The 16,156-nt window shown below is 43.0% G+C and overlaps 1 protein-coding gene and 1 long non-coding RNA gene across 14 annotated transcripts in view; one reads left to right on the plus strand and one right to left on the minus strand.

Moving 5' to 3' along the window:
* PBX3 (PBX homeobox 3) overlaps positions 1–15,197 on the plus strand; it is a 235,002-nt gene extending 219,805 nt beyond the window's left edge. For 10 of the 13 annotated variants that reach the window (XM_083485968.1, XM_083485972.1, XM_083485974.1 and 7 more), the window contains 3 exons: positions 1,752–1,864; positions 3,505–3,594; positions 13,370–15,197. In XM_083485968.1, the coding sequence (XP_083342094.1) occupies positions 1,752–1,864; positions 3,505–3,594; positions 13,370–13,462 (296 nt within the window). In that variant the 3' untranslated portion in view covers positions 13,463–15,197. The remainder of the gene's footprint in view (positions 1–1,751; positions 1,865–3,504; positions 3,595–13,369) is intronic. The other 3 variants (XM_083485964.1, XM_083485965.1, XM_083485963.1) reach the window with 1 other exon arrangement.
* LOC310698655 lies at positions 8,384–13,363 on the minus strand. The gene is made up of 2 exons (XR_014521664.1): positions 11,168–13,363; positions 8,384–10,855 (listed from the first exon to the last, which is right to left on the minus strand). It is a non-coding gene; the product is annotated as an uncharacterized lncRNA (long non-coding RNA).
* Positions 15,198–16,156: the final 959 nt, after the last annotated feature.

Raw genomic sequence — 16,156 nt, forward strand, 5'->3', positions numbered from 1 at the left:
CGTTCCCTTCTGTGTGTGAGAGAAAAGAGAGTGCTTTTAAGATGCTCCTTTTAAAGTGATTCTTGCCATTTTCCAGTTTTTATAGCCATTTATATTTTTAAATTGTTTTAAAACTCCTCCCTGACTCATAGGGGTCACTGATTCAGTGTAATCAGCTAAACATTGCTTCCCTAGTATTAACAGTTGTTATAATGAGAAACGTTACATGTAAACACATAGCAGCATGAAGAACCCAATTGCCAAAGCCCATCCTGAAATGAAGGTCCTACAGCCAAATCACACATGCAGGGATGTTGCTTGATTTATCTGCCTTTACTTACTATCACTTGAGGATTCATAGGCAGTGTTGTGCTGACGGTGCTGCCAAAGTTCCATCTGTAGTAGTAACATACTGGATGGCCCATTCTCACATGGGAAAGCCTTGCTTAGTCCATGGAAGTCTGTGCCTTAAGCTCAAGTGATAAGCCTGCATGTATGAACCAGATCTTAGAACACTTCTGGAAGATGTTGAGACAAGTTTGGTTTCAGAAAGCCCCTGGGAGAAAGACCTTCAGAGCTGTGTGGCAACCATAATGCAGTACTTTCCCCTAAAAAAGTACCCATGTGGAAATGTCACACAGTGAGTGTTACTAAGGACTAGCTTTCTCCATTGATGTTTGACCATACCCACTTGTGTTTGGCAGATCACATGAGTAGTCCAGTTGAACAAACAATAAACTTGGGAAGGGAAATCACTATGTACTGCAGAAGCAACTAGTGAGAAAGATGGAAATCCTTATTTACAGGTGTACATAGCACTGCTTACACAAGGAAGTTTCTTCACATGAACCATTAAAAATGCAGGAAAACTGTCTTGGGCACTCTTGCAGTTGTATCCAGCTAGGTTTCGCTTAGGAAACCTGTTGAGATTTGTACAGTGGTACCTCCAGTTGCAGATGGGATCCGTTCCATAGGTCCGGTCAGATCCCGAGGTTTCCACAACCTGAGGACCGCTTCTCCGCATGTGTGCATGGTGAAACCCGGTAAAATACTTAAGGTACGACTGTATACCTTAAGTTAGTCATGATGACCATTATTTTCCAGAGAGAGACAATCCTTGACCAATCGGAGACAACCATTGGAGACAACTCCCGGCGAATCAGATTTTCACAGAATATCTCCACCCATTGTTTCCCTTGGTACTTCAGTACATAATGAATTAAAGTCTCTATCTCATTCAGATTATGAGCAATTGGGAAACTAAAGCATGTTTATATCTGATATATAATATGGTAGAAGGCAGAGCCTGTAGGTGTAGCTCAAGAAAGGTACTATTATTTTAAGTAAAGGATGTAAAATCTTCAAGGTATCTGAGTGCATCAGTGTTTCTTTTTAAAGGACCATCAAGAACTTTAGATTTTAACAGCTCTATGACTTTCATAAATCTTGCCTCATTTGGTTTTGTTTTTTTAATCTAAAGGGTCCAAAAATACTTGGGGTATATTATATGCTGCTTCATGAAATTCATTTGAGTCATTTGTGTTGATCTCTCTTAGTCTGTGGCCCTCTGATTTTATGGGGTGTCATTCTCTGCAAAGGATTTCCTTCTCCCTCTCCTCTCCTCTCCTCTCCTCTCCTCTCCTCTCCTCTCCTCTCCTCTCCTCTCCTCTCTCATCCTCCTTATTCCCCTTGTCTTTTTGGAGGTCTTTTGGGGTAGACATATGATGTTTGCCACTCTCTTTTATTCAGCTACTTAACTCTTTCCTTTCCAGGTTCTTCAGGTTCTTTTAACCTCCCTAATTCTGGGGACATGTTCATGAACATGCAGAGTCTGAATGGGGATTCTTACCAGGGGTCCCAAGTCGGAGCCAATGTGCAATCACAGGTAGGAGAAAAACGCCCCTCCCCCCGATTAAGGCCTCTTTAGCAGGGTATGGTTTGGGCTTTATTTTAAAAAAGGATAAAAAGAAAAGGCAAACAAACAAAAACAATCCAACAACAATTTTCACCTTTTAATTGGGCCTTCCTATTTATTACAAAAATTAATCAATTTTGGCTCCTCACAGCACTGAATCTTGCCAATAAAAAGAGCTGGCTTCCTCCCTCTCCCCAATTTGAAACTTTTCAAGCTTTGTGAATGCAGTTCGGCTCTGGCTTGAGCTCATGGCGTTGGGTTGGGTGTGTTGTTTGGCTATCAACATTAAAGCTTTTATTTATTGTGACTTCTTCTTTTTTTGCTTTGTTTATGGAATCTCCCTTTGTTACATATTTTAATTTCAAAAACTGATATAGCTGAGCTGTGTGTGTGTGTGTGTGTTCAAATGCATTGTGTTCTCAGTTCTCATTCAAACAAGATTTACCTGTTCATCTAGGACCTCCAGGTCTGTGTATTTTCTGCAATGGCGCATGACCAAAAGTCTGGCACTGTAAAATAATTGGCTATGAGATCCCTTGATATAATCTCAGGTCTTTGTTAGTTTAAGGAATACTGTTTCAGTGTTCTGAATAGTGTCTGATCCTCTCACTTGGCTAGCAGAAGTAGAAATGTGTGCCATTTGAGTATATGCACATAAGCTTCAAAGACATAATTTATCTAGATTGCAGGACACCATTTGGATTTTTTTTCCTTTTCATTTTTGGTGCAGTAGTGTCTAAACAAGGGGTGTTAGACAGGGTCAAATGTCCCCACACAGTAGGCACCTAGGGGCAACATACGTTTTCCACATAGAAATAGCCAGTTGGGGGAGAGGGGAGGTAGTCTTTGGTGTCTAAAATGAATAACCTTGTTCATTTTGCAGTTCTCTTCCCCAAATCCCTTCATTGGCACTACTATTTCCTGTAAATCACCAGTTCCCCCTCTCTTGCTGGGCCTTAGCAACCCCCAGCTGTTCTCATGAAAAACCTTGTCATGTGCCAAAGCAACTTCCTCCTGCCATCTCACCCAACTGAACATTCTGCCTGCCCCCCTAGTTCTGTAAACCACCCTGAAGCAGTAAATACGGGCAAGTTGCAAATTCCCTGCTCCAGTACCCTGTACTTTACCCTCTTATACTGTCCATAATTCTCAGAACTGTGCTGCCAGTTTAAAGAAATCAGCAGTAGAGAGAGTAATGCCAAGACATGCAGTAGCAGCTCACCCTGAGCCAAGCCCTTTGCCCTATGAAGGGCATCAATTTTAGTCTTGAGGATGACTCTGCAACTTGTTTTGGATATGGGAGGGACACAGGGCTTGCACTGTGGATCCCAAAGGAAATCTATGGTACACTACATATCCTCCTGAGTAAAGTTGTGCCTCCTTATGTGTGTTTTTTTAGCATGTGCGTTCAGTTATCATACAAATATGTGCCACTTGCCCTAGATTGATAGGCTTGTCTTTCTGTGAAACTCTCTCTCTCACATCACCATCAACCCCCACCCCGTTCTTTTCCATGTTAGAAATAATTTTGAATTTTAAGTGTTAGTGTGCTGGTAGATTTTTTTTTTTTAATGATGAGATTATTCTTGTTTGCTCATCTGCCCTTGCAGGTGGATACACTGCGTCATGTTATCAATCAGACGGGAGGATACAGTGATGGCTTGGGAGGAAATTCGCTGTACAGTCCACATAATTTAAATGTAAGTATCATTGGCAACTGTTGTTTTGAGAGCAGCATGCATGGTGTTGGGCAAATGGAGTCACTAATACATGTACTATTGCAGCATTTGTTAATGCTATTTTCCTATCCTGTGGACTTGAGCTTCATGGTGTGGGGCACACAAGGGCTCTCTGGGAGAGGAAGCTCCTTGTCCCAATGAGATGAAAAGTTCTTTCCAAGCCTCCTCTTGGTGATGCAAACAAGAATGCTACCCTGTGTAAGATGAAGATAGGTAACAGAAAATTGATTGCATTCAACTGTGTTTTATTAAGAGTAGACTCATTGAAACAAATGAACATTCATTGGGTTTATTACTTTCAAAAGGTTTACTTTGTTGGAAGCGCTATTTCTAGGGAAAGCAGCAGTGCCCAGCATCCATGAGCAGCTGCTGAGATCCAAACACCTGGCACTGCTCACCTTGGGTGCTGTTTGAATTTTCTACCTTCTATCTGTGGGAAAATTAAAATGGCAGATGGTTTTCCAGCTGTAGCTGCTGCCCCCAGGTAAGCCCAGAGCTGGTTGGGCAAACAACTGCCCAAGGCCACCAGCATGGATGGAGAAGTCACTCCAGGGCACTTTGCTAGGACCTCCCCCCACCCCACCCCCAACCTGGCTCTAGCTCTCATAACTTCCTCTTTTCTTTTGTCATGCTCTTCTCTGTGGTCATACATTTTATTTACAGGTTTGAAGCATTAGAGAAACCTACAGAACATGTATCCCATGTACCAAGAGCTTCACTGGTTGCCAGTCTGTATCTGGGACACAATTCAAAGTGCTGACTCTGACCTACAAACCTATGCTACTTGCATTTTCTGGAAGACAGTGTTCCCCCATTAAAGGTTTTAAGATCTTCAAGGGGCCATTTGTTATGTACAACCAACACCTGAACTTATAAGGCTGGGATACCACGAGCGTTCATGCATGAGACTGTTACGTAATCCCAGGGTTTGAGTACCATGCTGGGCACAAGATTCCTGCACTGCAGGGGGCCGGACTAGACGATCCTTGTGGTCCCTTCCAACTTTACAATTCTCTGGATCTCTGTGTCTGTTCCTAACAGCCGTGGTAGAAAGGCAGTATATAATAAAATAACTTATAAGCTATGGAGCTCCTTGCCGAGAGAGGCCCATCTAGGCACCCTTCTGATGACCTTCTGCTTGTTGTTCTTCTTCAAACACACCGCAGGCTTCATTAGCTGACTCAGCCACTGCAAACATGCATTTGCTTCTACATATGTTTTCATGTACATGTTTTCGTTTTTACTTTTTATATTACTGTTTTTAGTCACCTTGAGTGCCATTTTGATAGAAAGCCAGGATACAAAGGTAACAAATAAATTAAACCTAGAGGGATGAATGTGTGTGCAGAGTAGTGTTTAGCTAAGAAGATGTAAAAAATCAGCAGATGGAAATTTCAGTATGAATTTGGTAAGAGACGGTAAAAGGTATAGGCCTATAGCCCATAGCCCGTAGCCTGTAGCCATAGCGTTAAATATGTTTGTGGTGTTGCAAGTTAAAAAAATTCAAGGGCACCCTGGCCTTCATATACCACAACTAACAAACTCACAAAGTGCTGCTGCTGCCAGATGAGACTTTTCCCTCTAAGGTGGTCTCATGCACTGTATGTACCCTACCTCACCTCACCCAAATCAATAAGTAGGGAGTGGTCCATACCCCTAACAACTTTCTTATGGACTGACAATGTCTCTTCTGAGGGGTGGGGGTGTTAAAAGTCACTCTGTTAGAAGCTTAAGTATTGGGGAAGGGCCGTCACCCAGTGGCAGAACAACTCCAGGGAGGGCTAAGGAAGTTTTTCTGACTGAAAACCTGGAAAGCTGCTTGACAGACCAATGGACAACTCTGTGTAAGGCAGCTTCCTGTGTTCCTATATTTCCTTTGTTTTCCAGGAGAGTGCCCATTCCTGAAGTGTGTAAGGCTGTCATGTGATCTGTCCCTTCCACCTTTGTGGAGTCTATGGCAAAGATGTCAAAATGTGAATCAGGCACACAAGTAGAGATCCCGTGTGGGTGGTGTGCATCTGAGTTCCTTCCCTGCTTTCTTATACCTGTAGAACAGCAGGCAAAATAAGATAATGAAATGGGAAACTAGGACAAGTTAGTGGGTTTGGCTTAATACACTCTGGGAAAAATTCCCATGGATCAACTTCTCTCACCCAAGGGGGTCAGCCTGCCCTTCAGATTGATGATAATGAATCCATTGTAGCATTTCCCAGAAGGCTATAATTTTCTTCATAAAAGTTATTTGTCCTTGTTATTCATTAACAGAAAGGATGTGACTGTGGTTCAAGCTAAATCTAGGACTTATGGGTGGCACCATTGAGTCATGGTTATTAATTATTTATGTAGCAATTTTAATCTTGTATGATATAAAAAGTGCTGTTCAGTCAAGTCCATATTATACCATGTTTCAGTTAAAAAACCAAGGGCTGCTTACTAAAGATAGTTTCCGTTCCATTTAATCTCTTTATCTCTCTCTTTTTTCTTTTCTTCTTCTTATTTCTCATGGAGTAAAAGGGTAGACTTCCTCACCTTTTCAGGGCATGATTTTGGATGAGGTGGGGGTTCTAATCCCCTTCCTGGACTGTGAGTACAGAACATGCAGTCTTTAACTTCATTCAGTCTTTAACTTCGTTGACACCAAGGTGGAAAACCTGGGTCAGGGCTATACCTCTTTGGGTCGCAGGTAGGGGCTTGCATGGTTGATGTTCCTCTGTACATTCTCTGCACATAAAAAACTAGAAATCAGGGTGAGGTGCTATAGCCTAGCTTTCTCACTGACATTCTAATTTTCTATGTAAAGCAAATACTTGAGGGATATAAATGAGCATTCTGTCATGTAAGCCCTTCCCACCAGTCTGAATTGGTGCAGCCCATTAAAGTGTAAGTTGATAATCTCAGCAGTAGCAGTTCTTGTGGACTATTGCAGGATGCAAGACTGTGACCTTCCGTAAGTTGAGGAAGAATGAATTATTTGTCCAAGTCCATGGCAAGAGTGGAGTTCTAAAGCCATGTACAGGTCCAAAACCACGTGCTCTGGGGATGCAGGGAGGGTCTTATTCACTCCACAGTTTGGTGCAAACTTTCAAGCAATACTGGGAGTAGGGCATAGCTTTGTGGTTTAGTCCACAGCTCTATGAACCCTTCAAAGCACTGTTACAATCTGTAACTTGAGGCTCTACTAACAAGGTGGTCTATGAGTTCCTTTATATTTTTTCTTAACTGCAGCACCTCCACTGGGCTGGGTAAAAATGCCTTTTTAAATACGATAGGGAGCAGCCACACATCACTTCTTTTTTCAAGTTACATTTTCTACAGATCAGTTTCATTTGTTGCGAGACATTTGTTGTTACATTAGGAGCCACACATCACTTCTGATGTAATTGCACATACAAAGAAACATTGCATGGGGGTAGGCGAGGTTGCCCCATGTACCGCTGGGGCAGATCATCTTTTCTACTACATAAGGTCCCTTTGAGTGTGCCATTGTGCATACAGTGACACAGGTAGCACCCCTTGCAGCCAGTGATGTGCAGTCAGTGGACTACTAGGGGGACTAGGCTAGTCCCCTAAATATTCCCCTGGTGCCTCTTTCCCAAAGCCCAGGAAGCACAATGCTCCAATGAGTCCAGGAGCCCTCCGGCCACCTTCCCAAACTCAACTTTGGGAATGAGACAAGACAAGAGAGTTTGACATCCTGTCAGAGCCCTTCTGCATGGCTTGGGGAGGGAGGCACAACGTCATGACATCTCCCCAATCACCCTCACAAGCTGGTGCCTCTGGCCCTAACTGTCCGCCTATAGAAAATTATACTGCATGCCACTGCCTGCAGCACTTACTTGGTGTGGTGGAGGTGTTGTGCTTCAAAGCTGCTCTTAGCTTGACCCTTTTAACTAAGGGGAAAAGCAAAACAAACAAAAGACAGCCTACAAATCACTTAGTATGTAGAACCTGCCTATATAATGTCTTAAAATTTATTTAATCAGTTTATTATTATTATTATTATTATTATCATCATCATCATCATCATCATCATCATCATTATTGATTACTTCATCCAAAGATCACAGGTGGTTTGCAACATAAAATTTGCATTTCTGCATACAAAGTTTTAAAGATTTTATGGAATTATCCTAAAAAGTCTGCATGGGAATCAACAGAATGGACTCTATGTCCCCATGCAGAGGCAGGATTGGATGGACTTGGTCAGATGCATTCAGCCCTACCAAGTTCATGGAGGTAGAATTCTAAAGCCAAGATTATTATATCCTTTGAGTCTTGAGAGGCAGATTGAAGTTCCCTTTTACCCTTACCTTTAGTGGTATGGATGCCACTGCTGTGGATTTGGTCCCACATCACCCTGAGTATGTGCAATGGCTTCTTGCCTACATTTCATCCTAACTCTCATGTTTGCTCACCATACAAGTGATCTCTGGCCTTCTGGGAGACCCTTCACTTGCATGACAAGTAAATTACATCAAAAACCAAGCACATGGTCAGAAGCCTTTAAGCATACATGCATTGGTATGGGAGCAATTGTATAGAACTCACAAAGGAGATCTTGGTCACATTCCCAGGGCAACCTGGAGAATGAACACAACAAGGGGACACACCACCGTAGGAAGAAGGAGCGTCTGCTCTTCGGCTTTTGGTGGCTACTGGTGTTCATCCTACCTGGAGGGTCTGTGTGGACATTTTGCACTGCTTTAGATTACTTTTCTTTTAATTTGCACTTTCACGTTAATCTTTTCCGTGTGTGTGTTTTATTACTGCAATTGCTTTGGGACACCCCTGGATGTGTGAAGCGCTATATAAATATGACTCACCATCCTTTGGGTGGTTTTGTGAATTATCAAGCATTACCTGTGAATAAAAAGCATCCTTTGGCAATCATATGGTAAACAAGCACATTCTCACATCTTCAGCACCAGTGCACAGCTGTGAATACACACCTTGGTGCTGTGTAAGAATGGTTGATGAGGCAGGAACAGAACCTGCAAACAATAAGCCAGGCTATGAAGGGATGGAAGTGATGTCTATAAAATACTATATAGCCTGAGAGAGATTCAGAGGCCTTTTCTCTCCCCACTCTCCTCCCCCCCCCCCCAGTCTTCCACTTGCCACAAGAGTAAATATTAATGATTTAAAATGTGATTGAAGACATTCAAATGGGGGGGGGGAGAGAGAAGTCCCATTAAATACTCAAATCTTTTTCCATTTGAAATGTCAAATCTTTCTTTTTGGGGGTTTATAAATAACTCATAATAACCCACAACAAACCATATAAAAAGCCTTTTAGTCACATTTCTCCCTTTTTCATTTAAGTGTTTTGAAATGCTTCAGAGAATTTGCGATATCCTTATCAACATGATAAAATATGAAACCCTGATTGCCTGCAGCATTTTACAGACATGAATTCCATCTTCACTGATGAGGTCTGATAAGGCACTGTTGTATTATACAGTGCATAATCTCAAACCACCAGAGTAAGGATTAATTTATTTGGGGTGGGGTGGGGAGAGAGAGAGAGAGAGAGGGAGAGGATAAATGCTAGCTGACAACCTCTCCCCCAGCTGCCAAGGCGAGTAAAAATATTGTACATTTGTTGTTTATAAATTTGGATAAAGAGGGAATGATGTTTACTTCAGATGGAATATCTTTAGACTCGTATCTGCATGAGAGTTTTCTCTCTTCTCTTAAGTAGATTTACATACGTTGGGAGGGAAGATAAAAACGAAAATTTAAGCACACCAAAAGAGAGCAGGAAGAGTAAGCAGAGGGTGCCTTTTACCTTCGCAAGCTTGTGATCTGTGGGTGTTGCTGCTCTTTTCTCCATGTTCTGCACAGTAAGGTACTACTGACAGAGTGGAGCAATGGTTCTTCTGCCACTTGCTTTGGTGGAAGGCCATATTGCCAACAACGTACCCATGCTCTAACCTTTCCTGTTTGGTGGGGAGGTGTATTGGGCATAGGAAGAGATCCCTGCAAAGGCTATCATGTGCCGGGAGCGCTCGGAGTCAGCCTGCCTTGCTCCAGCAAGCGCCAGTAAGGCCTGCGCCCGTCACTTCCACTCAGCGTCCCCCCAACTCACGAGGCCTGCGCCTCCCTCTTCTTGACTGACATAAAAATATGTAGCGACAAGCTGTCTGCCACAGCAGAAATCTGATCAGACATTGATTTCAGCAATTGCCTCGATGGGCCGAGACAGAAGGCGAATTTGTTTCTGAGCACTGTTATTGCTGATGCAGGTCTAATGCGTTGGGGGGCCAGCAGCAGCCCAAGACAGGAAGCAGCATCCGAAAGGGAGAGCGGGGAGGAATTCTGTTTGTGGGTAATTGGAAAATAGATCAGAATAGGGTGCTTGCTTCTGCTTCTCCTCCCGCCCTCCTGGCTTTTGCTCAAAGATTATTGCGGTTGGAGGGAAGCTCGGGACTTGTCTCAACTGGCCTTGTAAATGGCTCTGACATGTGCCCAGAAGGAAGACTTTTAAAAATGAAATTAAGATCCAACTGTGTTAGAGTTTCTCCCCTTCTCTCTTCTCCCCCCCCCTTTTTTTTAGATAGTTACATTGCTAGAAGAGCCTTGGGTCACTGGCTAAGCCCAGGGCCTTGTTGAATTGGACACTGTGCACACACCCATAGCTCAACATCTGGAATAGGCAGGGAGCCAGAACCTGGGCCTGGGGGGTAGCAGGGCGGGGGGGACGGGACGACAAGCCTAGAGCAGGGAAGGGGAAGAATTTTCTTAAAGAGAATGTGCCTAAACACCTTCTGAATTCCGCAGGCCAGAGTTACAAACACAAAAGACTCAATTCTGCCTCCTAGTTTGTCTGAAGCAGTTGTGGCTGTGGGGGTGAAGAAGAGACAGGAATCTTTAGTTTCAGAAACAAATTCCTTTTTGCAGAAAACAACAATAACCATTTGTAAGATTCAAAATCTTCTCTAATTCTGATTTGGCCCCTCCTTTTAAAAGAAATTGAACAAAAGCTTTTACTGTAAGAACTTGTTTGTCAGCCTTTGCTTAGCACAGTGTGGCTGTAATTGTAGGAGGCTTGGTTGCCCAGCCTGGAGCCAGACCAGGGACGATTTGGCTCACAGCTATCAGACAGGTCCTTAACCCAATGGGACACCTTGTTAGTAATAAACACAATCCCTTTGTGTTCCAGTGAGCAGTGGTCTATATTGTCACTTCCATAGTAGACCATATGCCTTATAGTGCTGTGTTTCTCAGTACAGTGGTGCCCCGCAAGACGAATGCCTCGCAAGACGGAAAACTCGCTAGACGAAAGAGTTTTGGAGGTGCTTCGCAAAACGAATCTCCTATGGGCTTGCTTCGCAAGACGAAAATGTCTTGCGAGTTCCTGCGGGTTCCCCCCCCTTTTCTAAGCCGCTAAGCCGCTTATCAGCTGATCCGATAAGCCGCTAAAAGCTGCTAATAGCGCTAATCCGCTAATCCGTCAATGGGCTTGCTTCGCAAGACGAAAAAACCGCTAGACGAAGAGAATCACACAACGGATTCTTTTCGTCTTGCGAGGCACCACTGTACGCATTCCGCAGTGCCAACTCAGGCCTGTTCTCACCTAAGGAACACTTCTGCTTGTTGCTCCCACCAGCATGGCAAAGTGATATTTTTCTCCACTGTCCATGGGTGGAGAAAACACCCAATGAGCAGCCCTAGTAGCAAGCATGCCCCACTGGAAAATCTGAAATGTTGGGGAAGGTGTGGATCTGGCAAGGGATCTGATGTTGAGAAGTGGAAATCCAGAATGTCTAGTGCATACATGGAAGTATCTGAGGTCAAGTGTTGAGCTCTCTTGGCCTCGTTTTTCCCTGGGAATGGGGGACAGGTGGTTGGTGCATAGCAAGGGGGAGCCCTTGGATGGTGAGTTCATAAAACTTCATAGTATTTTACAGAATAAAACAATAAAAACAGCAACTAATTGACAAATCAAATCCCCTCCCAAAACCCATATAAAAAACTCTCAATAAACCATGAGCATAGGATCATGTGAACAGAAGAAGGGCTTTGCTAGAAGCAAGGCTAGCCCACCCGTGAGGGCAAGGTGAGGTGACTGCCTCAGATGGCAGGATCCACAGGGGCAGCAGATCCGGCCTCCAAGGAATACAACACCTGCTGCTGCTGCTGCTGCTGCGGTGCAGCTGCCTCTTGTTGAATAGGAGGCGTTGTTGGTCTCCTCTCACTCTTGTTCTCTATGTAGGTCTTCACTCACCCCTTGTTCCCTGGTGATTTGCCTCAAATGCCATAACATCTTGGGCTGGCCCAGTCCATCCTTCCATTCTCACAAGCAGGACATGAGCACAAAGCAGTCTCCCACCATTGTTCCCTAGCCAGCTGGTAATCAGAGGCTTTCTGCCTCTAGTCTTGAAGGTATTGTATGGCCATCATGTCTAGTAGCCATTGATAGCTATATCTGTGATTGATTTGTCCAGTCCCCCTTTTAAGTCACCTAGGTTGTGGCCTTCACCACATCTTCAAAGGGCAAATTCCAGAGTTCAGCTGGAATAACTGCTTTCTTTTGTCTGTCCTGAATCTCCTGCCAATCAGAACTACACAATAGAACCATGAATTTCTTTGTTGGCATTATGATACTGGCAGTGTTATTTTCTATCACTTTTCTAAAACTGTCTAACATAAAAGTCATATTTTCCACACCCATTGCACACTGGGTCAACGTATGAACTGCGCTGTCCACCATAATCCCAAAATACCTTTCTTGGTCAGTCACTGTCAGAAGGTTTTTTTGGGGGGGCATCACTTTTTCATAATTGTTTGCATCACTTTACACTTAAACAATTAAAGCACATTTCATCATTCATCATCATTTGGGTATGTTCTTTTGGACGACCTCGTTTTGTTTTTGACACCTTGAATAACAAGTCATTTGCAGACTTGACCACCTCATTGCACACCCCCTAACTCCAGATTGTTACTGAACTACTCTAGTTAAAAAGCACTACTTATTACCTGAGAACTCTGAAAGGACAGATGAAGGAGTTTGTATAACCTTCTGTCAGGAGAGGGTTCCAAAACATTGGAGGAGCTGCTGCAAAGAAAGCCTTGCTCTTCATAGAAGCCAACCTGCCCTCTACATTGGAACATGGAATAAGGTCTACTCAGAATTGCTCAAATGCTAGGGGGAGGGTCATACAGCAGGAGATATATCATAATGTATAATAATTTGTTACTATACTTATACCCTGCCCACCTGACTGGGTTGCCCCACCCACTCAGAGCAGATACAGTGGTACCTCTGGTTACAAACTTAATTCGTTCCAGAGGTCCATTCTTAACCTGAAACTGTTATTAACCTAAGGTACCACTTTAGCTAATGGGGCCTCCTGCTGCCGCCACACGATTTCTCTTCTCATCCTGAAGCAAAGTTCTTAACCCAAGGTACTACTTCCAGGTTTGCAGAGTCTGCAACCCGAAGTGTTTGTAACCCGAGGTACCACTGTAATTTCATTGCCTGAGATTATCAGAACCAAAGCTGTATAGATAAAAACAGAACTTCAAACTGGACCTGAAACTGGCAACCTGTGTAGCTGTTCTAAAACCAGTAATATACAAGGGAATCTGTCCAGCACTATGGCATCCTGCCATTGTTGAAGCATCCAGATCAGTTCAGAGGCTGCCCCACATGGAACACAGGGCTTGCCGGTGGCAGTGCTAATATGCCTGATGGTGTCTTTTCAATTACATGTTTTCTCCCCCTCTGCAGGCAAATGGAGGCTGGCAGGACGCAACCACTCCATCTTCTGTGACCTCCCCAACAGAAGGCCCGGGCAGTGTGCACTCTGATACCTCTAACTAATCTCCTCACAACACTTTTCGTTCACCCTGAGCTGAGATGCCTTCCTGTAGGTGCATTCAGAATCCCAGAAGGAAAAGAAGACCTAGCAAGGAAATGTTATTGCTTTTTGTAGCCAACCACTGTTGGCTTTACTGTTAAACCTTGTCATTTCCAGAGAACGCGATAAATGTGTTGTGTGTGGGTTTTTTTTTTAAGGTATCTTAAATCATTTGTATATGTACCTAAAATATCACAAAGATGCGCACATTCACACCATGAAAATAAAAACAACAACAGCAACCACCAAGCACTTTATCCAACTAGGCCAAGATTTAGCATTGTTTGTAACCCTGTAACTATTTTGCAAAAATAATTTATTATCAACTTTCTACCCTCCCCCCCCAAAGGATGGCCTACCAGTTGCTAGCCTCTTGGCCTTAAGGGTAATAAGTAAGAACTGTTCTTAAGATTAACCTCAAGCAGCAGAAACAGGCTGTGGGTAACCTCACCTAAACCTAACTTCCAGTGAGAGCTGGAGTGGAAATTCAGATGCTGATTGTGTCCAAACTTTCTTTTTCTTCATATCTCTTCTAGAGTGGAGATATGTTTTGCTCAGTCACCCTTATTTCAAAGGCAGTTGTGTAATTAGGGTTTTATTTTGTTTGCTTCTGAAGCTTCCATCATCATTTCTTAGCTTTTTTTTGGATCCACCGTTAGCAAAGTAGCTCAGAATGCTGATTCTTTTTAACCCTTCTTTAACGTCCACTATGGTGCAAAGCCTCTCCATATGTTGGTCATCAGCAGGCACAGATGATCCACAGGAGATGGAGATGCTCGCTGCTCAATTTTTTTGCAAAAAGCAAAGCCACTGGGTTGTACAGTATGAGCCGGGTGCTGAGCGCATCTGCCCCGGGTTTTGCCACTGTTCCTCAGTGGCAGCAAAGAGGCCAAACGGGCACCATTCTCCTGAGTGTTGTATATAGTGTAGCAAAAGAGTATTTATACATTTCACCAATCAAAACACAGCTTTATTACCTCATGCGAACTCATACGAACCAATAGAAACATGTTCTTTAGCTTAGAGTGCTCACTACTACCTCTAAACAATACTCACGCTGTAGTTCGTCTCCTTTTTTAAAATGATTTTTCCTATATCAATTCCCCCCTTGCATCTTGTAATTAACTCTTTGTTTCCCTTCATTAAATGTAATGTACATTGTAATCTTTTAAATAATAATAACAACAACATTTTTTAAAATCCAGGTTGCGTTGGCAACTTTCAAAAACAATTAAAAATAGAGAGAAAAAGCTTTGAAGTGGAAACATTGGGTCTTTACATTTGACACAGAACAGTAAAACTGTTTGTAAATACAGAGAAACATTTTGAATGTTCTTCATCTTGTTACTATACTAATTCACGCAAAAGAAAAAGAGAAAAAAAACAAATAATGGATTGTAAAGCAGACAGGTTTCAGTATTCAGTACTGTATATTTCACCCTGTATTATTGGGGGCAGGGGGGTGGGTTGGGTGCTCTTTCTTTTCTTTTTCTTTTTCTTCTCTCTTTTGTATGGTATGCGATTCTGAAACTGATCGACTCAATGAAAAAAATAATAATTTGTGGCAGTGATTCTAATGTATTAAACCGTTTCGTGTTACTTTCTAACTGGATTACACCCTGAATTGAAGAGTCTTCCTTGTGGTAGTTCTATGTAGTTTCGAACCATGAATAAACTTTTTGCTTTCATGACTGAAAATGTGGACATCATTTTCTTCCTGATTTGGCGGGCGGAAGATGGAGTTGGCAATGTTAGGGGCTGGCATAGAAGAAGTGAGGCAGGAGCCCAAACAGTTCCTGAAGACAGGCAGGTGGAGAGCCCTTTAATTTTTTCTGGACTCCTAACTCCTGTCACTGCTGACCATTGGCCATGCTGGCTGGGGCTGATGGGAGTTGGCGTTCAGCAACACCTGTTTAAAAGGAAAAGATGTGTGTATCCTTTCATTTTTCTCAAGGCAATAGAAACTGAGCTGTGTACAACAAATCACTGTTTCTTAATGTTACAGAGACATTGCTCTTAGGACAGGGGTTCCCAGGCTGTGGTCTGCAGACCATCAGCTGTCCATGAGTTTCATTCAGGTGGTTCATGCCATGGCAACATTAAATCATTATAATGATTTTTAAATTTGTTTTGTTGCTTTTATTTCTAACCTTGTGTTTCAGTGTGAATTATGTGGAATGCAAATTGTAATACAATAAAACACAATATAAGCAAACAAAAGAAGCAACAAAATACAATTAAAATGATACAGTACCTAGCACAGTGTGTTACAATTTCTACAACAGGCACAGAAAGCACTGAGTGGTCCACCGAGGTCTTCAGCAATTTTCAACTGGCTCATGGGGAAAAGAAGTTTGGGAAACATTGTCCTAGGGCACAGCTTTCCAAGTTGTGTGTCGTGACACATTAGTGTGTCAGCTGCAGTGTGTAGGTGTGTCGCGTGAACGCTCCCTACATTCCTCCCGGGGCTGGAAAGAGATTAGTTTAACCTCCGATTTTCAAGTAAAACTGAATTACTCTGTTGCAAAAAGTGTGTCACCAACATGAAAAGTTTGGAAAGTTCTGTCCTAGGGTGTAACAATGTGAATGTTTCAATGTCACATTCACATGTATTTCACCGCTGCACCCCACCCCCTTGATTCCATACTACAGTGGTA

The sequence above is a fragment of the Podarcis liolepis genome (genome assembly GCF_965112155.1).
Source record: "Podarcis liolepis genome assembly, chromosome: Z".
Classification (NCBI taxonomy): domain Eukaryota; kingdom Metazoa; phylum Chordata; class Lepidosauria; order Squamata; family Lacertidae; genus Podarcis; species Podarcis liolepis.